We start from the raw sequence: 22,458 nt of genomic DNA on the forward strand, positions 1-22,458 counted from the left end.
ACCTCGCGCTCCCTGTGAGGTGCTAACAGTTGCTAGGAGCCAGGTTGAGTTCCAGGACCTACCCGTCCTGGCTCCCCCAGATGATACAAGGCCCGGACCAGGATAAATTAATGAATCCGGTCCGCCAGGAAGGTGGCGTTCCCAGAGGAGCAGCGGACCCTGGCATCAACACCGGACCATGGGCGACGCGAGGGGGCGGGGGGGTGTCACAGAAGTCTCCGGGGGCGTGTAGGCGTTCTGGGCTGTTAAAGGGTGCCCGGGGGGGTGAGAGCTACCGGTTCTTCGTGCGTGTGGGTGGGGTGGGGTGGGGTGGGGGGGAGGCGGGGGTGCCCAAGGTCTGAGGATCCCTGAAAGGTTCTGGGGCTTGCAGTGTGTGCAGACTAGAGCCCCCTAGGCATGGCCCACGGGATGCGATGGCCCCTAGGGGCTGCGGGACCCAAGGCTGAACGTGGGCCACTTGGATGTGTTCTGAAGGATGTGGGAATCCAGGAAACCTAAGCAGTTGCGCGGGGCACTCTGCGGTGGCAGCCGGCTGGGCAGAGGACCAGGCACCAAGAACCCTAAGGGCAAGAACTCTGGCGCTCACCCGAACAGTCCTCGGAGGAAGGAGTGGGAGGCCTTCACTCGTTTCTCGGCCTCCGCCATCAGCTGGACCGCTTCTCGCTCCTTCCCTGCGTTGTCCATGTCGCCCGCAGCCGCCAAAGCCTCCTCCGTCGACTTGCGATGCTCCCAGGACGACTTAACCCTTCCTCCAGCAGGTGCCGGCACGCAGGCGCGGTGCGTGGGGCCTGTAGGGAGCTGTAGTCCTAGACTCCATTATAGTGACAGCTATGTCAGAAGCTACAACTACAGTTCCCAGAAGGCTGCTGGGCAGGGCCGGCCGGGAGCCTGTCTTGAGGACCCTGAGTTCTCCGGGTGCTGGGAGGAGGGAGAAGGGGCGTGGCCCTCTGGAGGGGTCTTGGGCCAAGGTGGACTTCAAGGTTTTAAGTAGTGCGGAATTAGAAAATGACCGGTGGCTTCCAGGAGAGATAACCTAAAATATGCAGCATCAGGAATCACTGACCATGACTGAGACCTGGCAATGGATAGACGATTGACTAGGGAATGTTAAAAAAAAAAAAAAAAAAAAAAAAACCGCGAACGCTCAACCCATATGCAGGTACTGCAACTGCAAAACGTAATCCAATGCAGCAGTTCAGCGCAATTTCGTCTACCATGTGGTGCCCCATCTCCCAACTCTCTCAGAAAAGGAGCAACAGCTGGCCAAAAGAGTTATTTTTAATTTCTGAGAGCAAGGCGTTAAAAATGCATCATCTTCCCCAACATAAATTCAGGGTTGTTTTTAAGCGTCCCCAAAATGCAACTTTCTATTGGTCCTTTTGTTTATAAATGAGTTGCATCTCTTCCGTGTAGGCATAATCCATAATCCACTCATTTTATTGACCGAATTCTATTAAATGGCTATGAGCCAGTGAACTCCTTTATCCTTTACATAATGCTGGCCACAGTGGGTGGATCTTGACAAAATTCCTGTCTGCCAGGAAGATTTTTAATCTACTAAATATCCATAGATAGATGCAATCCTGTGCCAATGTCTTCTAGGCCTGTCCCAGAGGGAGCTGTTTTTTAATACAATGTCTAGACCATCGAGGCTTGGCAGTGCTAATGTAGAGGTGGTGAGGCAAGTGGAATCACTGCCAAATGAGAGTTTCTGATGATTTGGAACTCTTCATGGATACACTGTGGGGACTGGAAAGCAAAACATAGCTAAAGAAATGAAGCCTATCTTCAGAGAACAAGGCAAGACAGTTCAAAGTCCTTGCAGATGCAGCCAAAGGGTGTGCAGACACAACTGGAGAGAGAGAGAGAGAGAGAGAGAGAGAGAGAGAGAGAGAGAGAGAGAGAGAGAGAGAGAGAGAGAGAGAGAGAGAGAGAGAGAGAGAGAGAGAGAGATAATGAGAATGTGTACATGCATGTGGTGGCCAAAGGTTGACACTGGCTGAATGTTTCCTTAATTGTTCCCCATCTTATTTTTGAGACAAGGTCTCCCACTGAACTATAACCCACTGCTTAGGCTAGACTGTAGGATGGCCAGCCAATGGGTGAGTGGAATCAGCCTTTCCTGTCAATCCCCTACTCTCTCCCCAGCATCAAGGTTACAGATACACACCATTGTGCCTGATTTTGATATGAATGATGCAGATCCAAACTCATCCCCATGCTTGTACCACAAGCTTCTAATCCACAGAGGCATCCCCCAACCGCTCTTTCACTTTTAACATATGCTTTCCCATTTAATCTTCATCCATAAACTTAAAAATACATAGACATCATCAAGGTGCAGATTTGTAGTTTATGTTTTTTGTGTGCCAAGCCTTTGGGGCATCATTGAAGAGGGAACATTTCCAATGCAAAGCACTCAGGAGATATGACTATAATTGTTAACTGCCAATCGTTGAGCACATTAGATTTATGTAACTCTTTCTCGAGGAGGCATAGTTGAGTTGTATGAAATTTGGCTCCTGTGTAAATATTCACATCTGTCCTGAAAAGAAGGGAAATTGCTCTTATCTGCAACACTCTGTCACCAGTTGACTTAAGAGAATGCTAGCAGCTCTTTCTGATCAGTTGAAAGAACTGAGTTTTCTACAGACTTGCTCTGCATTGGAATAATTGGCATTGAGGATACAGCCAATACTTATTATTTCTATATTCCATGTTTATAAATTCACTTACTTCTAACACTTGTGATGTTCTTGCAGCCACTGTAAACATATTCAGAGTGGTGAAAGACATGAATGGACTGACATGTGTCTTCCAGCTAAGACTGAATACAGTGGCCTCGGACTTCTGGGTCCATCTCTGTCCAATAAGCGTCACTTTCATAGCCTCTGTAGTGCCATAACTTTTCATTTTAGTGATTTTTTTTATGTTGAAGGATTTGATAGATCTCCAATTTGCAGATGGCAAACTGTTGACTTTCAGCCTCCATAATAATTACATAAGCCAATCTTGCACAACAGGTATCTCCATATGTATATGTAAATATGTATACACATGTATATCTATATTCCTACTGGTTCTGGGTCTACCAATTCCTCTCCTCTCTACTACTCTTTCCCCAGGGCATTGCAGATTACATCAATGAGGCTTGAATTTAGCCAACCAATCATAAGAGAGAGGTCAAGGGGTGAGTGCTAATACAGCATTTGTTTCCTAGTCCCTCCACAAAGTGGCCACTTGACACTGCCTGACTCTTTCTGGATTGTTCCATCCTCCTCATTGTTCTTGCTTAGCAGTGCTGGCATGGGTACTGCTACCCGAAGAAGACTTCCCTGTCACCTGTGTCCCCTGGTTCCGTTGCATTCTCAGCATTATGTAGACTTTCTGCTTAGATCAACAATCTTGAATTTTCCTTCTCTCTCTCTCTCTCTCTCTCTCTCTCTCTCTCTCTCTCTCTCTCTCTCTCTCTCTCTCTCTCTCTTCTCCCCTCCCTCCCTCCCTTCTTTTTCTTTTCTTTTCTTTTTCTTTTCTTGACAGTGTTCATCTGTGAAGCCCTGGCTATCCTGGAACTCTCTCTGTAGACCAGATTGGCTTTGAACTCAGAGATCTACCTCTCTCTGCCTCTTGAATGTTAAGATTCAAGGCATGTGCCACAACCACCCAGCTTTCTTGAATTTTTCTTATTGCTATCATGCCCCTGCTCACTGCAAAGCTCCTCATTGACGTGTTCTCAACTCATTGTATAAGGCTAGTATGATTCTGAACCCCAAACCAGAAGAGGATGACATGGGAATGGAGAAATGAAGGGCAATCTCATTCATGACTATAATAGCTAGAGTATAAACCAAGCACGAACATACATACCACGCACAAAATCCAGAAGGATTGCTGACATACACGGAAATGCTAAAGTTTAAAATGTTTGGGAAAACATGGAGGAAAGTAGCATTATTACAATGTTTAAGTAGCTTTCTGACCTTGAATTCCTAAGGCATCAAAAATGCAAACCAGAAGAGAGAAAATCAATACATTCACTCCATTAAGGTTAAGAATTTCTCTCCTCCAATGTACCAAAAATAAAATGAAAAGGCAAGCCACAACCCAGAAAAAGATATTTGTAATATGTGTACCCAAATCAAAGTAAAGAATTATCCAGGGTAAAGAAATCTTCTAAATCAATGGACACAAACAGCCAAATAGAGAGGGAGCAGAGGCCTTGAACTTTCAGATTTAGAGGATTTCAACACATACTTGGCCTTTAGCTTTCCCGGTTGGTGAGCAGGCTCCAGAGTCACTTGCTTTTCATTTTCTTTCAGAATAGGACCTGTTGGGAACTATTGTGGACTCCATAACACATGACTGTGAGCAGCACTCACCCTTCTATATGGCTACAGAGCCTTAGAATTTACTTTTTCTACCTGTATTTTTTAAAAAACGTTTTGTTTTGTTTTTTGAGACAAAGCCAGTGTGAAGCCAGGCTATCCTTTAACTCCCAATCCTACCTCAGCCTTCTGAATTCCGGGATCATAGATATGTGTCACCACACCTGGTAAAAAAAAAGTTTTGATTAATCATTATTATTTAATTGTACACATTTAATGCACATAGTGTGATAATTCAATACACATGTAATGATCAACTCAGGGTGATTAATTGTCCATCTCCTTATCATTGTGTTAAATTCCTCAGAGTTATTTATAAAATGCATACTAGGCTACTGTGACTACAGATACCCACTGTGCTATCGATTTACTTTTTCGAACTCCTGGTGTTTTGGTGCTTGCTCTCCAACTTCCCATTTTCCCCTATTATTATTCCACATTTAGCTTATTAAGTGTGTGTGTGTGTGTGTGTGTGTGTGTGTGTGTGTGTGTATGTGTGTGTGTGTGTCTACATGTGGGTATGTGTACACAAATGCAGGTGTTCAAGGAGGCCAGAGACATCAGATCCCCTGCAGCTGGAGGTACAGATGGTTGTGAACTTCCTGATGTGGGTTCTGGGAATTCAACTTGGCTGTTCTGGAAGAGCAGCAAGTGCTCTTAACTGCTAAGTCATCTCTCCAACCCTGGATAACATTTTGTTGTTGTTGTTTTGTTTTAAGATAGGTCCTTATTATGCATCCCACACTGGCCTTCAATTCATGATTCTTCTCCTTTTAGAGCTCATAGTGCTAGGATTACAGGCATGTCCCACTAGGCCTGACAGGATATCATGCTTTTTAATGGGTACATGATAGCCATAAATATGTTGTATTTGCTGTCTCTCTATATATCTCTATCTACCTCTCTGTCTCTATCTGTCTCTGTGTGTGTGTGTTTGTGTGTCTCTCTTTCTCTGTGTTCCTGTGTGTTCATAGGGAGGTCAGAGGACAACCTCAAGTGTCGGTCCTCATCTTTCACCTTGTTTGAAACAAGATCTCTTGTTTTTCTGCTGCATGTGCCAGGGGAGCTGGCCCAAGTTTCTGTGATTCTCCTGTTTCTGCATCCCACCTTCTGGTAGGGATGCACTGGGATCACAGATGCTTTCCTACTGTCTGGTATTCACATGGGTTCCAGGGATCAGAACTCGGATCCTTAGGTTTGAGTGGCAAGTGCTTTCCCTGTTGAGCCATCTCTCTTTCCATGTACTAGGTTCTCTCTACTCATGGTTCGGACACAGGATCACATGTTAAATGTTTGGCCCCCAACTACAGGCAGCTTTTGGGACAGCTATTGGAATCATCTCTGTAACATGTCATTTACCTATGTTCTGGACATTTCTGGATTTTAGTATATGTCTCTTGTTTGATGTTCTTGCTGGTCGTATTTCTATTTTTGATTATGTTATTACCTTTCCCCTCTCCTAGACAATACTTGGTAATCGTTCCTATTATATATAATTTTATATTAAGTTAGAACTTTCTTATTTAGACAGAAGGGGGAGATGTAGTGGATACCTGTTCTATCTATGACCTTGAGGCACCACCTCTAGAGATGTAACTGTCCTACCTACCTATGACCTTGAAGTACCTGCCCCTGGGACATGGCCTCAGGACTACCCTTAAGACCTGAGATGCACATACGCCTTGCTCTTGTCTCCCTCATGGGCTTGGGTGCTGGGACGAACTCAGGCAGAAGAACAGTGTGGGACTGCACCTCGACCTTCCAAGATCCTATGATAAATCTCCTGTTCTGTAATGAGTCTCCCTTTCTAATAAATTCCTTTACATTTTAAGCAGACTCTGTGGATTTCTCGTAATAGGATCCTGTTGTTTCTTTAGATGGGGAAGTATGATTAGGAGCTGCTAAATTATTTTTAACATGGAAAGCACCTGAAGGAAAAAAAATACTTAAGTTTGGGTGAGGAGGACAGGCTGCCACCAGCTACTCCACCCTGATGTCCTTAGCCAGTTCTTCCCTCCCAGGGAAGAACTGTGTAACTGTGAGAATGCTCTTTCTTGGCCTTGTGACTTCTCAGCTTTCTTAGTCTAGAGGAGAAAATGTACAGAGCACTTTGGGTCGGTTCCAACCTGAGCCATCTGTAACACCACCTTGTGTCTCTGACATCCTGTGTGCCTGCTGGAGGCTTGCTTCTTAGGACCAGAAGGCATCTCCAGCCAAGGTCAGCCACATCCGTCTGTGGTAGCACCAGAGATGAGGGTCCAGGGCTGCTGTGGGGACTGCTGATGGCTTCCTGGGCATTACTGTCCCACAGTCAAGCCTGGGATACTTGAGCAGGTGGCAGACTGCTGATTGTTTCTTTCATGGCCATCTTGGAAGGGTGCCTGGCAGCCAGTTGGGTCTTAAATAGATTTGCTTCCTGTCTGTGTTATATCCAGGTCAGTATCCTGCCAGAGCAGGACTATTTGGGGTACAGAAATATATTTTTTTTTAAAAGCGTGGTGTATTCTTGGTTATCAAAATACTCATGTAGTGTGGGGTTTTTAGTTGGTAAATATTCCCTAAATGTGTGTACACTTGCAGCATCTAGAAGGACACATCAAGTTGAGCTGCTTGTGACTGGGGGGCTGTTCTTGGCTCCTTGTATTGTGTTTCCTGTAATGCACATGTTACAAAATAAATAAATGCTTCTTTTAAAAGCTTAAGAAGAAAAGTCCAGAAAAGAAACCAAATGATACCAGCCTTCTTGTTTGTAAGGAGTTATTTTATTTATTTACCCCGTGGGAAAAGAAGGTCCAGACATCAGATATAAGTGTAGGCTTTTTAAAAGAGTGGCACATCGTGACTCTTCTCCAAGTTCTGACACTGTATTTATCAGTGAAAGACAGATGTCCCTTGGTACCCATGGGGATTGCTTCCAGGGGCCTCTGCAGATACCAAAGCTCTGCGGATGCTCTAGTCTTCTTACAAAACAGCATAGAGTTTGCATAAGACATGAACATACCCCTCTATCCTTTCACTGCCCCTGCATCTCTTAAAATACCTAATAAAACACCAAGCGCTATGTAAGTATTCCATTTTTCAGACACATGCTTGGTCCAGACCTAACTGTTTTTTAGGAGTTCTCTATTCATATTTGACTGACTCCATAGTTAGAGAACTCACAGGTAACAGATGTCTGCTGCTTGGCTAGGGTTAAGTTCACAGGAAATAGCAAGGAGCCCTGAAGCAGCTCCACTTTTAACACTCCCCAGTGGAGGGTTCCTCTTCTTATTTATTTATGTATTTATGTATTTATTTATTTATTCTCCTGGCATGACTGGACACTGGCCAGCCAGCTTGGGAATTGAACCCAGTTCCTCTGGAACATCAGTCAATGCTCTTAATCACTGAGCCACCTCTCTCCTCTACATTTATTTATTTAATTAATTATTGAAATAGGTGCCACAACTAATGTCAATATGAGCCCTGATGTCTCTTAAGCTACAAATGCTAAGTATCTGTGCAATTTATAATTCCCAAGCATCTATAATACTTTAGCTGTGAAATGTAACCTAGGAAAAGCTCATGCATTAAAGGCTTTGTTGCCATCTGATGGGCTTTGAAGGCTGCAACCTCAGTGAACTATTCTATGGATGCACTAATAATTAGATGGCATGATTGGGAGGTGATGAAAACTATGAGGTGAAGTTTAATTTGAGGAAGTAGATTAAGGAGGGAGCATGCCCTAGAAGAGTATTTTTTTTTTTCTTTTTGGTCCTGGAACCCGATCTGCTGCTTTCTGTCTGTGTCCTGCCTGCCATGAGACATTTAGTCGTATTAGTGAAAAGCCAGCACGTCATCCTGTGAGACACTTACTTTTATGATTACACGCTAGAATTCCAGCTAAAGAGCAGCCCTGAAAAGGACCACTTTTCCCCCCTCAGTTGTATGCTCTTCTCAGCAGCTCTCCTGCACCTTCCAGGGTCCCCCAACTGAGACCAGGACTAACAAGCCCGAAAGTCTAGACAGGGCTGCCCGGTTAGGATATGGTCTATCCTGTTGCCTAGACTGGAAAAAGCCCAGCATTCTTGGTGTTTGCTAACTGACCTCGTCATGGAGCAAGGGCACTCCACTTCAGGTTTCAGGTGAGAGGTGGAATACCGTGAGCCATGCCTTTGGACCAGACTGATGGGTGGTTTAGTGCAGGTCCAGGAAACCTCAGTCAAGGTCAAGCAGAAGCCTGAGTAGTTTATCATTATGGGTAGGTTACGATGTAAGGGAAAGCAGCATCAACAAGAAGGACAGACTAGGAGAAGGATGACTAAAAGCTACAGCCAGGAAACATCCTTGCCGGCAGACTGCTCAGCCCGCACAGCAGAGCACACTGCCTGTGGTGATGAAGCACATTATTTTTCTATTTCTTGCTTGTTTTCTTCTGGGAGTTGGACTGACAAATCTCAAACCTAGATGTTAATACGCAAAATGAGGAAGTAGTACAACTCATGCAAGTTCCTTGAGGGACCTAAACACCACTCAACAGTTACAGGCAGATCTCGGATGAATCCCACCTACCTGCCGGGCACCACTCATCCATCAGGGGCTAGGTTACCAAACTTAGTTCATCAGATAGGAGGCCAGATTTGCTAAGCATGTGGGGAAGATTCCTTTTTTTTGAAAAAGAAATAGCTACCTAGAAGCTGTCTTCCTTTAGGTGGTGTGGCGAATGATAAGATGGCTTGGGTACAGGTAGGCAAGAGGGGCGATGGGGCAGGCTCACTGTGTCAATCTTCTGGTGGCTTTGGCCAAAGGCAATCCTTTTTCCCTCAGTCATAAGCATAGGTCATGAAAAGGAGAATGGTGGTGGCAGGAAATGTCTTCCGACTGATTGCATATTCCACAGGAAGTACTCTGGGTAGTGTCACATGCCTTTTATCTATCTACCTAACCATTCGCCTCCCTATCCACCCCCAATCCATCCATCTGCCCATTTACCTATCATGCATCCATTTATCCCATACACTCACCCATCCATCCATCCATCCATACCACATTATGAGTTGCAATTGACAAATAATCACAAGTATTTATAGTGAACAATTTGAAGTTTTTAATACTTGTGTTCACTTGCAGAATCATCACTCACTAAAATCTACCCAATGAACGTATCTGTTATCTAAAGATTCTCCTCTCCTTGACACTCTTTACCCCTGCCCTTTTCTTCCTCCGTGCATGAGCAGAACCCACATTTTCTGCTATTCCATGCTATCCTCCGTTAACAGGACCAGTGAAATTCTTTTCCTCTTATTCCACATATGTACCCATGTTTCCGATTTCCTTATTTCCCCAGACATCTACAGTGTCTATTTTCCTTGCAAACAGTCAGAGCTCACAATTCTCCATTTCAGAAACAATATAGTCTCCCTGTTTCATAAACAACATAAGGCTTAAATATTTCCTATTCATGAATTTTCCCAATAAGGCCTCATCCCATCCCATGTTTTTTTCTCGTGTCCTATGGACAAGACCAAGGTCCCTGTAATTGCCTCTTTACATGGATCCAGCCAAAGTTCATGTTTCTCCTTTGCCATGGGTGGAACAAGACCCTGTAAGTTCCCCTTTAGTCCATGGAATTCTCAAGTCCCCATCTCCCCTACAGCCTGTAAAATTACGAGGCATTTTACTTCTGTTTTCATAACGTGCAAAGAACCTTATTTTTCCCTTTCCTTTGGGCACGGCCAAGCTTAAACATTCTCCACAACTGCTTGGACATGGCCTGTCTGTGTGTTTTTTTTCATTCCTGGATGTAACTAGGCTATCATGCTCCTTTTGTTTCACAGCTATAAACAGGAATCCAATTTTCCAATTCTGTGAAGATAAACAAGCTCCTTCTTTGCCTTTCCTCCAAGAACGTGAACAGGCCCCTTACTTTCTCCTTTTTTCCCCATTCCTCATGTATTTCACCTGACTCCTCTTAATTCATGGTCAGTTTCCCAACATTCACTGCATTTCTTACTTACGGTTGTGACTAGGGTCTCTATTTTATCTTTATTCCATGAATATAACATGATCCCTACTTCCCACATATCCACGGACATGTTGGTACTCTATATCCTCTTAGTTATTGGACATTAAAATACTGCCCATTTATTCCATTGATACAATTAGGCCAGTTATTTCCCCTTTATTCCATGGTTTTAACTAAATACCTGTTTCTCTCTCATACTGTGGATCTTCCTGGTATTGTTCATGGAAAACTGGATCAGGAAACAAGATGCCTGAACTGATAGGGGCCAGAAAGCAGTTTAATTTGCAGCATTGACACACACAGAGCCAGCAGAGGACAGTTTAAAAAGCTGGGCTGAAGAGATGGCTCAGCAGTAAGGAGTACTTGTTGCTCTTGTAGAATACCTGGATTGAATTCTCAACCCCCACATTGGTGGTTCAAAACTATGCCTGACTCCAGTTCCTGGGAATCTGAAGCCCTCTTCTGACTTCCTCAGACACTAAGCACACAAATGGTACAATACGTGCATGCAGGCAAATGGTACATTCACATACATAAAACAAAATTTAGAAATACAAAAGAAGAACATGAGCCCCAAGTTCGGTTAAACAGATTGTTTTATGCCCATCTGACCCCCTGCTGGGCTCCCCACATAGCAGTCCAGAGTCACATATATTTTTGATTGTCTATATTTAGCTTAAATATAATAGTTTGTTGAATTGTCCCACAGGCAGAATGTCCTCCCACTCCAAGCAGCAGAGTTTACTACAAGCCATTTATAGTACAGAGGGGAAAGGGTAGGAATTAGGCTACAGTTGAGACATCTACTCTCTAAGTGACCTTGGCTTATGCAACTTGGAGTGTTTCAAAGCTGTCATGTCTGGAGCCAGACAGTTCTAGTACTCCATGGAGCACAGTATGGATACCATGATGTATCCTAGCAGGATTGTGCACTGTCACATGTGTACATGAGAATGGCTTGGACAAGGGCCAGGAGTTCCATAGACAATGGTTCCAGCCCATGAGTACGAGTCAGGGAAGGATCACACAGATGTTTTTGAGAAATCACCAAAGGCAGACACAGGAGCAAGTTCTTTGCCTCCATCCATTTTCATATTGTAGGGATGTCAGGTGTGGTGGCACATGCCTTTAACCGCAATATGGGGCACAGTCAACTGGATCCCTGTGAGTTTTAGGCCAGCTTTGTCTACACAGTGAGTTCCAGGCCATCCAGGATTATGTAATGAGACCTTATTTCAAAAAAGAATAATCCATATTGTAGGGAGATAAAAAAAAATCTAGGCTCAGGGAGATTAACTAGCCCAGAATCCCCAGAATATATCTGGATCATAAAATGTGTGTGTGTTGTCTGCCATATGACTCTGGTTCTCACTGACTAGTATTTAGTTTTGAATATTTCAACTTTTAATTAGAAATAATATAAGACTTGCAAAAAGGCTGAAAAAAAATGCAAAATCTGTCCTAGGCCTTTAACCTCCCCAAACATCAGCATAATCCTAGGACAAGTGTAAAACTAAGAAGTTAATATTTGACAATATAAGCATTGCATTATATTCAGATTGTGGGGGTGGGGTGTGGGGGACTGGGGATGTATGAAGGCCCAAGGCTGCTGTTGTGTCTTACTGCATTACCCTCCACCTTATTTTTTGAGACAGGGTCTCTCAATGAACCTGCAGTTTAGCATTTTGGCTACACTGATTGACTGGTGACCCCTAGGACTCAGTGTCTTTGCTCCCCAGCACTAGGGTTACAGATGTTCACTGCCAAATCTGTCTTTTATGTGGGTGCCGAGGATATGAACTCAGGTCCTCACGCTAGCACTGAGCCATCTCTGTAGGCCCCAGATTTCTTTGATTCTCTTACTATTATTCTTTTCCTGGAGCAAAATACAGGGCTCTCTAATGAGCTTCTACGTACAGGCGGGGCTAATTTCTGAGGAAAGCTCCTGGCTGGCTGGTTTCACATGAGGAGATTGGGGTTACCTCACAAAGCTCTACTGGGTCACAACAGGATTACAAGTGAGACTATGTGAACTTGCCATCAGAGCGGGAAACAGCAGGGAGAGGTCTGTGACAGGTGGGAGGCAGGTGATTAAAAGGAACCTGACCGAAGAAGCACCAAGAGATGCTGGTGGCTTGGTAAGATGGTTGGAATGTACTACCAGGTTCCATGTGGCTGAGTCCCATGTCTCAGCTCAAATATGACTTTCCATAAACATTCACCCACTCCCATACATAGTGACCTCTGTCTACCACAGCAGCTTTTATTGCAGAGCTCTGGGCAGGTCTGTTCTTGGGATTTCTTGCACACTGCGTGCGCGGGCAAGGGTAGGGACTCCCCTGGCTTGGCAGTGTGCAGAGACAACCCCTTACCTGGACTGCTAAAGAACAGAATGCCATTGCAAGTGCGAGGAACACTGCTGGGTAGCAGGGCGTGTGGCCCCCTGGGAAGCTTTCCACGGGTAGTGTTCTTAGCACCGTGGAAAAACGAACTTGAGATCTTAAACCTTTGCTTAAGTGCAGGTGAAGCTGTCTCCCAGGAAAGCCTGTGCTGGTAAGACGGCTGTGGCAGAGCGAGGCGAGAGTTGCTGTCCTCCTACCCTGGCAACACTGCAGATAAGTGCCTTCTGAAGCTGTGGAGATGAAGGCCAGAGGCTTGAGGATCCCCTTCCTGCTATTGCTGGCGACTGTAGTTGCAACGGCCAATGTGACTTACCTCCAAAGGTGGGGGGGCTTCAAGGAGAAGGCCACAAGCACGAAAAACATGAACTCCACACTCCATTTCTTCATCCAGTTCTACAACAACGCAAACAACGACACCTACTTGTTTCGAGTGCAGAAGCTAATTCAAAGCCAGATGCAGGTTTGTGCCTTGGTTTTCCGGACAGCGACACAGCCCCCATCTTGCTCTTTCAGACATATGGGGATGCTGACTGGGCTCCCGGGATATTGGGGTACCCATAACTCTTTGGGGAGCGTCATGTGCGGTGGGTGCACTTGATGCTTCTGGGCTAAGCAGGTCCCTCAGTCACTACAGCCACATAATCTAGGTGGCCCTAAGGTCGAGAGCCAACCTAACTCCCTTCTTCTTAGCCAAAAGCTGATTTGTAGAGGTTCTCCATTGTTCTGTGGAGGGGACTGCATTTCATTCTGCCTACCAGACAGCAGTAATGGGGCTGGTTTTGCTTTCTTTAATGGTTTTGTCTGGACAAAACCTAAAGAAAAGACTCTCTGTAGATTCCTTATTTCTGTCAACATTTCAGTGTCCAGGACTGTAAAATAGGACTGAATTTTCTGTTTGAGACATCCAGAATCACAAGTCTTTGGGGATAGCAGTAGGGAAATAGCAGGGAATGAGCCAAGGGGCTTCAGTCAGATAGTCCCACCCCTTCTGAGGCAGAGTCTCTGCATTTAGCCCTGGCTGGCCTGTCTCTCTACCCTCAACCTCCTGCCTTAGCCTACTGAATGTGAGTGCTAGGATCACACATGTGTGCCACCGTAGCTTCTTTTTTGTTTCACACACAATTTTACACATATATTTCTTGTGAATTGTATCAGTTGAAAGATGGTAGAGGAGAGAATTTGTTTGAAAACTGTTGATCCAGTGTTCCCTCAAGGTCAGATAGTAAAATATGTAAATCAGTCAGAAATGATATTACATCCTAGTTAGGTTTGGGGAGAAATAATTCACTAGGAGGAAAGATTACTAGAGGTGAGATAATTGGAGGCAGATGGAACAGGAGTAAGCAGAAAGAGGGGAAGGCATGGGAGTGGGGTGGCAATATTAGTGTTATACCCAGGCCAGAGGATTCCTAAATCCTGGCACAGACATTCCCGGGGATTCCTGGCTATTATGCACTATGACCACAAGATGGTGCTGTTCTCATCACAGACATTCCCGGGGATTCCTGGCTATATGCACTATGACCACAAGATGGTGCTGTTCTCATTTGTCTTTTTCACTCGAATCAATTTCCTTTAGGTATAGCTGAGACGCTAAGATTTAATGTGTGAAACCAACCTTTTACCACTAACAGTTAACTGGTCAAGAATAGTTTCTTAAAATGTTATAAAAAAAACCTTGATGTTACTTTAAGTGATAAATGGACAGTGTGGGCTTGCTGATTGGAAGGGGAGGATCATGACTACAGGTTTCCGGACATCTCAATATCCGGACTTTGAAAGTCTCAGTACGGCAAAGAGGGGGCCGTAGACAAGCATGGTGGGCTGGTGGGCCTGCTTTCAACTTTCAGCTGTTCCCAGCTGTGGGATCTTGGTTAGGTGTTATCTAGACTCCTCCAGGAATGCTTCTTCACCTGCAAACTGGGTCAGAACAAGTAACAGTTTAGCACAATGCTGTCACCTAGTAGCACTTGTCAAAATATTTGCTGTTATTATGACTGTTCGTATTCTGAGTGAACAATTGACACTACCAGTGAGTAAGAAGTTTAATGTGCGCTCATGTTTTAGTTTTTTCCTACATACAACTTGCTGGTGGCCAGTTAGTGTGACAATGGCTGGCTCAGTTCTACAACATCCTTATGCACAAGTAAAATGGCCCTTTGATGACGGCAGAGGAGCATCTGTACTCTAGTAAATTCCAGGCTAGTACTGAGATTGTGTTTTCAGTGCAGCCATGGACAATTGGCCTGGGACCTGGCCTTAGATTTTCTATGGGAACCTTTCAACCAGGATCAAGGTGAATTTTCTGCCTGTATCTCCCCTAGACAGACTCACACTATCTCATTAGGTTGGACCACTGGCATTTGGGCAAGAAGCAGGGGACTCCCAAAAGCTTCTCCCTATACAACACTGCTGTCTAATCTACACATTCATCTGGAGGCCAGACCTGGGACAATAATCACCAAATGTCCTTAGAGTTTCACTCCAGTGTGCTTCTCTTCCACAGAAGCCTTCCCAACTTCCTCCGTCTTGGTCTTCACAGGCTTAGGTTTGATCACGAGAAAGGGAAGACAAAAGCACCCATGGGAGCTGGCTCTGGCTTGTGTCTCTGTGGCTTACCTGGCTAGCACGTTACCTTACACTGTCCACTTCCCCAGGAGGAAACAGCTTCGGGGCACAGGGGTATCAAGTGGAAAGCTCCTAGGAGATAAAACAAGATCTTTAGCACATGTCATCCTTCTGTCCTTGGCTCTCACAATGTCATAGCTGCTCCACACAGTTGGCAGAAACATTTAGTAACTTAAATATTTGAATTCTCTTAAGCTACCATTGTGTGGCTTTTCCTGGGGAGACCTGAATCAGCATCTACTTACTACAGATAGGGAGTGACAACACACCAAAGGAATGATTCCAACCAAGTCTAGCTTAGTTTACCGGTGACTCTATAGGGATGCTTAAAAACAACATGGAGGACTCAAAAGCAGCTATATCTCCAAAAAGTCTATCCCAGCAAGGGTGATGGCTCAGGATGATGACAGCATCTCAGAGGTTCCTGCAGGTGGCTCAGCTAGCCCCAAAGTCTCCTTAATGACCTTGGGTAGGAGGCCTTACAATCTTGTTTCATTTGATTCCTGCATCTTATGAACCAGCCTCCACACTCCAGGGGGATGTTTCAATTGGGAGGAAATGGCTACACAATAGGTTGGTTTTTATGCATTAGTGGAAGTGCTTCTGTTTTTGTCCACAGACTCCACAAACAGATCGAATGATTATGTGTCCCTTTCAAATGAAGAAATGGAGGCTGCTATGTTATTTTCTCAAGGTTTCAGAGCTAATATATGGGGAGTGAATGTCTGAAATAAATTTGACCCCCAAGCTCATTTTAAAAGATTTATATTTTTTATGTGTATGAGTGTTCTGCCTTCAAGTATATGTATGTAAGTGCACCACATATATGCAGTGCTTGCAGAGACCAGAAGAGGGCATTGGATGTCCAGAAACTGGAGTTGCAGGTGGTTGTGAACTGCCGCGTGGGTTCTGGGAACCAAACTTTGGTCCTCTGCAAGAGCAACACATGCTTTTAAAACCATCTCTCTAGTTAACATTTATATGTGTTGCTAAATTGCCTACTTTATGATTGGCTTGGAAGGAGAGTAAAGAGTGAGAAGAGTGGGAAGGAATAGGGCCAGATATCTCAGTACATTATGAGGACCACAGTGGCCTGTTGTTACCAGGCAACCCAGCTTGTCTTATCATGACAATGGATGGGAGACAAGAAGCACTATGTGGCTGCCACAGTAAAGTCCAGAGCAAAGGACTGTGGCTCATTAGGGACCCTAGTTACCATTGAGACTCACTCAATGGGAGAGGAGGAAGGAACTGAGTTTTGATGAATGAGTTCTGGGAGGAGGGGTCATGCTTAGTCCCTTCTGGAGAGGGTCAGACACTGGACACTCAAGTGTGGAAATTAGCAGTGCAATTGCTCCTTTACAGCTGACCACAGGAGTGGAGTATTTTGTCACTGTGAAGATTGGCAGGACCAAATGCAAGAAAAACGAGACAAAGAAAGCTTCCTGTCCTCTGCAAAGCAGCAAGATGAAAAAGGTGTGTTGTGGGAGTCCTCTGAGAAAGCCTCAAGTCCAAGGATAGGGAATGAACATCTTCAGACTGAGAGTCAGGGCCAGCAAATGCCCAGCCGTAAGGCTACCTGACACTTCTTGGTGCATCCAAGAAGGAAGAAGCCTTGGGCAGTCTGGCCACCCAAGCAGGCACAGCCCTGGACCTAGGCTTCTGCTTCTCCCCACAGAGCTCCAGGGTACAAGCATTGTTTGTTCCTTCTCAGGGCCTTTGTTATTATCTTGCTTCCATTCTTTGGGGGCACTGAAGACTATCCCCGTCTCCTCTGTGTCTTCGTAGTTCTATTGTCCCTTTCTATGTTGGCTGGTCCCTCGTTGGGGCCTTTTTCTGTCCCAGGGTGTAGGTGCAGGGATGGGAGGAGAGAGAGGGTCAGTACCCCTTCCTGAAATCCCAGGTCCTGCTTAGACTGAGGGCTCCAGAGGCACCTGCCATGCATCTCAGAGGAGCATTTCCTTTCTGGGTTCTCCAGGGCCTGAGGAATTGGAGCCTTCTCTTCCACCTTTGAAAACTATTTTCCCCAAAGCTGATTCTCTTCTTTTTTCTTCCACAGAGCCTGATTTGCACATCACTGATATACACTGTGCCCTGGACAAACTACTACCAGCTCTGGAACAATTCTTGCCAGGATCACAGAGTGTCCATGTGAAGAGCTCTACTGACACCCAGATGCCTGTGTTGTGTACTGGTTTTTATATAGCTCTAAGAGGACTTGTGCCTCTCTGGGGTGTATCTACACACACACACACACACACACACACACACACACACACACACACACACACGTACACATATGCTCACTCACTCTCACAATACTGATGCTCAATAACATGCATAGTAACAGCACCTTTACCGACGCATGTACTTTCCACTCACATACACACAGGCATGCATACCTCTGCTCTCACACACTTACAGTCATCATGCAAACACGTATGCAAACACTTCCACACGTGAACCTCTGTGCTTTCCCACACTTGCAGCTCACATACACTCCACAGATATGCAGTGGTCACCAGGGACTGCTATGCTTTGAACAGGATGCTGATATCCCTTTGGGGAGCCTCACTGTTCTGTCTACATCAACTCCATGCTTCTTCTATCTCTGGGCCCAGGCACAGTCATTGACTCTGGCCTGGGCATGGGGAACGCTATACCCTACCACTACACACAACACTGTGACTAACACATGACACAGTGAGCATGTCTGAAGTCCCATGGCTAAACAAGGCTGAGTAACCAGTGTCGACTCAGTACACTTGTAGCAAGGCTGTGACTTACAGTGGCTATAGGTCAGCAGGCGGCAGCAGTAGCAGGGATGTCTTAGCTCAGCGTTTTGTTGCTGTGAAGAGACTGACTTACAGTTCAGGGGTCTAGTACATTATTGTCGTGGAGAGAAGCATGGCGGTACAAAGGCAGACATGGTGCTGGAGAAATAGCTTAGAGTTCTACATATGGATCCTCAGGCATCAGGAAGAGAAAGTGACACTGGACCTGGATTGAGCCTTTGAAACCTCAGACCCCACCCCCCGTTACACATTTCCTCCAACAAGGCCACACCTCGTAGTGCCAACTTGCTATGAGCCTATGGGGGCCATTTTCATTCAGACCACCACAAAAAGGTAGAGGGTAGTGTCCCAGGGGAAGACAGAAACTCCCAGAGCCCTTGCCCGTTACAGCTACAGGGTACACTTAATCCCCAGCCACAAGCTATGAGGGTGTCTGTAGCACACCGTCTTCTAGGGACTAGGGTCAGAGACTCAGTGCTCAGGTGTTGTTTGGGGTGTGTGTGTGGTGTGGACATATGGAGGCCCTTTGGTAGGATTTCCATCACTGTGCTGAATGCTTTCCCTCTAGGTCTCCAGACTATGGGCATGGTATATTCTTACTTCCCTACAGCTACCTCCCTCCATTGACTCATAGCTCAGTAAGAGAGGGCACAGCCTTGAGCTGAGAACATATTGAGTGTATCGTGTGATACTTGGCTTCCTCCCTGGATCTGCCACTCTTTCAGTCAGAAGGAAACTTGAGAATCACTTAGGGGAGGAAAATGTAGATCCCCAAGTGAGAGCCTCAGATTAACCAAGATGCTTGGAGGAGAAGGGCCACAGGAAATGAATGGAAGGTTACACATTAGTAGGGAAGAGCCCAAAGCACCCTGCCATGCAAATTCAATGCCATTGGGGCCTCTGAGGCCCCGCATGCCCCTCCCCTTTCTCTGTGTACCCACCGAGTCATCCCTCCCCTCCCTAAACATACCATTCTTATCCATTCTTTAATAATAAACCTGTGGTTTTTAGGAGTTTTTATTTTAATTTTGATTTTTAAGATAGTGTTTAGCTAAGTAGACCAATTGGCCTTGAACTTGAGATCCTCCTGCCTCAGCCTCCTAAGTGCTAGTATCACAAGCATGCACCATCGTACCCAAATAGTTTTCAGTTTCTAATGATACCTTTTACCAATAAGCATGTGTGTATCTGTGTAAAAGGCAGACGTGTGTGTGTGTGTGTGTGTGTGTGTGTGTGTGTGTGTGTGTGTGTGTGTCTATTGGGTATTTGCTGAGGTCACAGGGTGTGCATTTGTACAGCATAAGCTACTTTTGCTCTGAACTTATTTTCACTCTCCCTAACTTACTTTGCATTTCTATTGTTAGTTACTTCAGGTATTGACATAGTGGTGGAATCTCAGCATTCAAGAGGTTGAGTCAGAGGAATTATTATGAGTTAGAGACACCATTCTGAGCTATATAGAGAGGTACTGTCTCAAAATTAACAAATGAATAAATATTAAAGAAATAAACTGGCCGGGTGGTGCTGGCACAATCCTTTAATCCTAGAACTTGGGAGACAGAGGCAGGCAGATCTCTGTGAGTTCGAGGCCAAATTGGTCTACAGAGTGAGTTCCAGGATAGTCAGGCTGTTACACAGGGAAACCCTGTTTCAAAAAATCAAAAAAAGAAAGAAAGAAAGAGAAAGAAAGAAAAAGGAAGAAGAAAGAAAGAAACCATGGTATTGGTTTGAGCTAAGTTCTTACTCATTTCATGTTGGCATAGTGAGACTAGTGTTCAATTTGTTTTTGATTTTATGTGATTTCATATGGACACGGTTCTTTTTAAAAAAAAAATTTATTTGTTGTGTTCTATGTGTGTGCAACATGTGAGTGTGAATGCAAGTGTGCTCTTGCCACGGTGCTCATTTGGAAATCAAAGAAGGACTTTCAGGGATTATTCCTTTCTGACAGTCATGGGTTCCAGGAATCAAACTCAGATTGTCAGACTTGCATGGCAAGCATTTTACCTTTGTGAGCTGTCTCGCTGGCCCTCTTATTATTGTTATTTATTTATTATATTTTTTATTATTTATTTATTTGTTTGTTTGTTTGTTTTCTGAAACAGAGTTTCTCTGTATAACAGAACTGGCTGTCCTGGAATTCACTTTCCAGACCAGACTGGTCTTGAACTCACAGAGATCTGCCTGCCTCTGCCTCCTGAATGTATTATTATTATTTTAACAGTGTCGCAGTTTGCTCACAGGGCTTTCTGCACACCAGCGAGTGCTCTGCCACTGAGCTACATTCCAGTCCTACTTTGAATTTTTAATGCTGTTCTTCTCTCTGGTTATGTGTACTCATGTGTGTCCTTATGGGAGTATGTGCACATGTGTTCAGATGCCTGTGGAAGTCAGAGGCACCAGATCCTCCTGCATCTGGAGCCACAGGCAGTTGTGAGCGGCCCAACGTGAGTCCTGAGAACTGAACTCAGATCCTCTACCCTGTGCTCTTAACTTTTGAAACATCTCTTTTGCTCACTGCTTCGAAATTTTTTAAACAAGTGAACTTTCTCTTTCCCATCCAACCTATTTTGCCTTTTCAATCCACAAACAGGAAGAACTGGGTAAGCAGGCTGCATGAAGGGTAAGTAAATGGAAGTCCTGGCCCAGTAGGAACGGTCCTGCATATCTCCATTATAGTGGTACTTACAGGAATCTACATGAATGACAAAATCACACAGACACACACAGACACAGACACAGACACAGACACACACACACACACACACACACACACACACACGCTGTACTGATCCCCACTAGGTACTCTGTTTTCCTTAATTATGAAAATTTCGCCATCAGAGAAAACCAGGGGGAGGGGTACGGGGCACTTCTCTTTGCTGCCTTTGTAACTTCTTGTAAAAATAAGATTATTTCCAAAATACATTTCAGCCAAACATTGACTGAAAAATCCAAAAGACTAATGGCCCCAAGTGTTCCATCTCTGTTTTTCTCTCAAAGGACAGTCACTGTCTGGGGGATGAAATAGCCCAAATGTGTCAATAGTGTGGATGTGATTCACAGTAAATTACTACCATGGCTTCCACTGAGTTCCTGCTCTAGGCTACATGTGTTTTGATTCCTGCCTTCATCATAAGCATCATTACTTTCACACATTGTAACAACTCCAAGAAGATATCCTGTTTTCCTCAGCTGAAGAAGAAAAGTTGTAGATTAGTGTGATCCCAGATATTTGGAAGAAGGAATTCCAGCTGCCCCCCAAATATTCTAGAGTTTTGATGGGGTGAGTAGATGCTAAAAATTCCTATCTAACCCCAACTTGGGAAGCCTTGGCAAGTCTTCTGTTCACCCAAGATCACAGTTCACACTTGTTGGTCCTCTGCTTGTGTCCTGTAGACTTACCCTCTCGGGGTATGCCAGCTCGTTTCCCTTTGAGCACTCTGCGGCTTTCTCTCACCTAGAGCTACCCCAGTTCATAGGGGGCAGGGAAATCACAGTGCTTGCAGCCACCCTCGGCAAATCCTAACTGGACAAACACCTCGACTCCACCAGCTGCTCCACTCCTGTGGGGTGTGTGTGTGTGTGTGTGTGTGTGTGTGTGTGTGTGTGTGTGTGAGAGAGAGAGAGAGAGAGAGAGAGAGAGAGAGAGAGAGAGAGAGAGAGAGAGAGAAACAGACAGACAGACAGACAGAGACTCTATGATGTCAGCAGGATCTACTAACAGTATTAAAGCCTGGACTTTTGCTGAATGCTTTTGTCAATTTAAAAGAATCTTTATGTGTCTGTTTGTCTCTGTGTTAAATATGGATGCCAATGTCCATGGAGGCTAGAAGAGGGTGTCAGACCCCCCCCCCCTCAGCCCCCGAGCTAAAGGTTAAGATGGTTTGTGAGCTGGGAATTGAACTCTGGTCCTCTGGAAGAACAGCAAATGCTCTTAACCACCAGGCCATCTCTCCAGGCCTTTTGCTGGAGTCTTGGCATGAGATCTTTCTCTACCAGATGTGAATGAGCACATGTGAATTGCTGATAGTTCTCCTGAGACAAAATGGGGGGAGTTGTGTGGAAGGAGCCTGGGGACATTGAATTCCTGAATTGAAGTTTTGGGGTGTCCCCATTGTTAATGTGCTATCACAGAAGGTGCTCCTAAACTCCTGTGGAGACATAAATCTACATCATGAGAAGAGAAGGGATCCAGTGGGACTTTCAGGAAGTTAGTGGGTATCTGTCCATGTAAGCAGATGAAT

At 45.0% G+C, this 22,458-nt stretch overlaps 2 protein-coding genes across 2 annotated transcripts in view; one reads left to right on the top strand and one right to left on the bottom strand.

Annotated features, from left to right (window-relative positions):
- Napb (NSF attachment protein beta) overlaps positions 1-758 on the bottom strand; it is a 48,992-nt gene extending 48,234 nt beyond the window's left edge. Inside the window, exon 1 of the mRNA XM_052726471.1 lies at positions 587-758. Within this exon, the coding sequence (XP_052582431.1) occupies positions 587-684 (98 nt within the window). The 5' untranslated portion in view covers positions 685-758. The remainder of the gene's footprint in view (positions 1-586) is intronic.
- Positions 683-17,574, top strand: Cstl1 (cystatin like 1). Its single transcript, XM_052723706.1, has 4 exons — positions 683-758; positions 13,022-13,251; positions 16,785-16,895; positions 17,479-17,574. The coding sequence occupies exons 1-4, from the start codon at positions 683-685 to the stop codon at positions 17,572-17,574; spliced, it is 513 nt and encodes a 170-aa protein (XP_052579666.1).
- The last annotated feature ends 4,884 nt before the right edge of the window (positions 17,575-22,458 follow it).

Source organism: Peromyscus californicus, unplaced genomic scaffold (assembly GCF_007827085.1).
Source record: "Peromyscus californicus insignis strain IS unplaced genomic scaffold, ASM782708v3 Scaffold_7__1_contigs__length_154581171, whole genome shotgun sequence".
Lineage (NCBI taxonomy): Eukaryota > Metazoa > Chordata > Mammalia > Rodentia > Cricetidae > Peromyscus > Peromyscus californicus.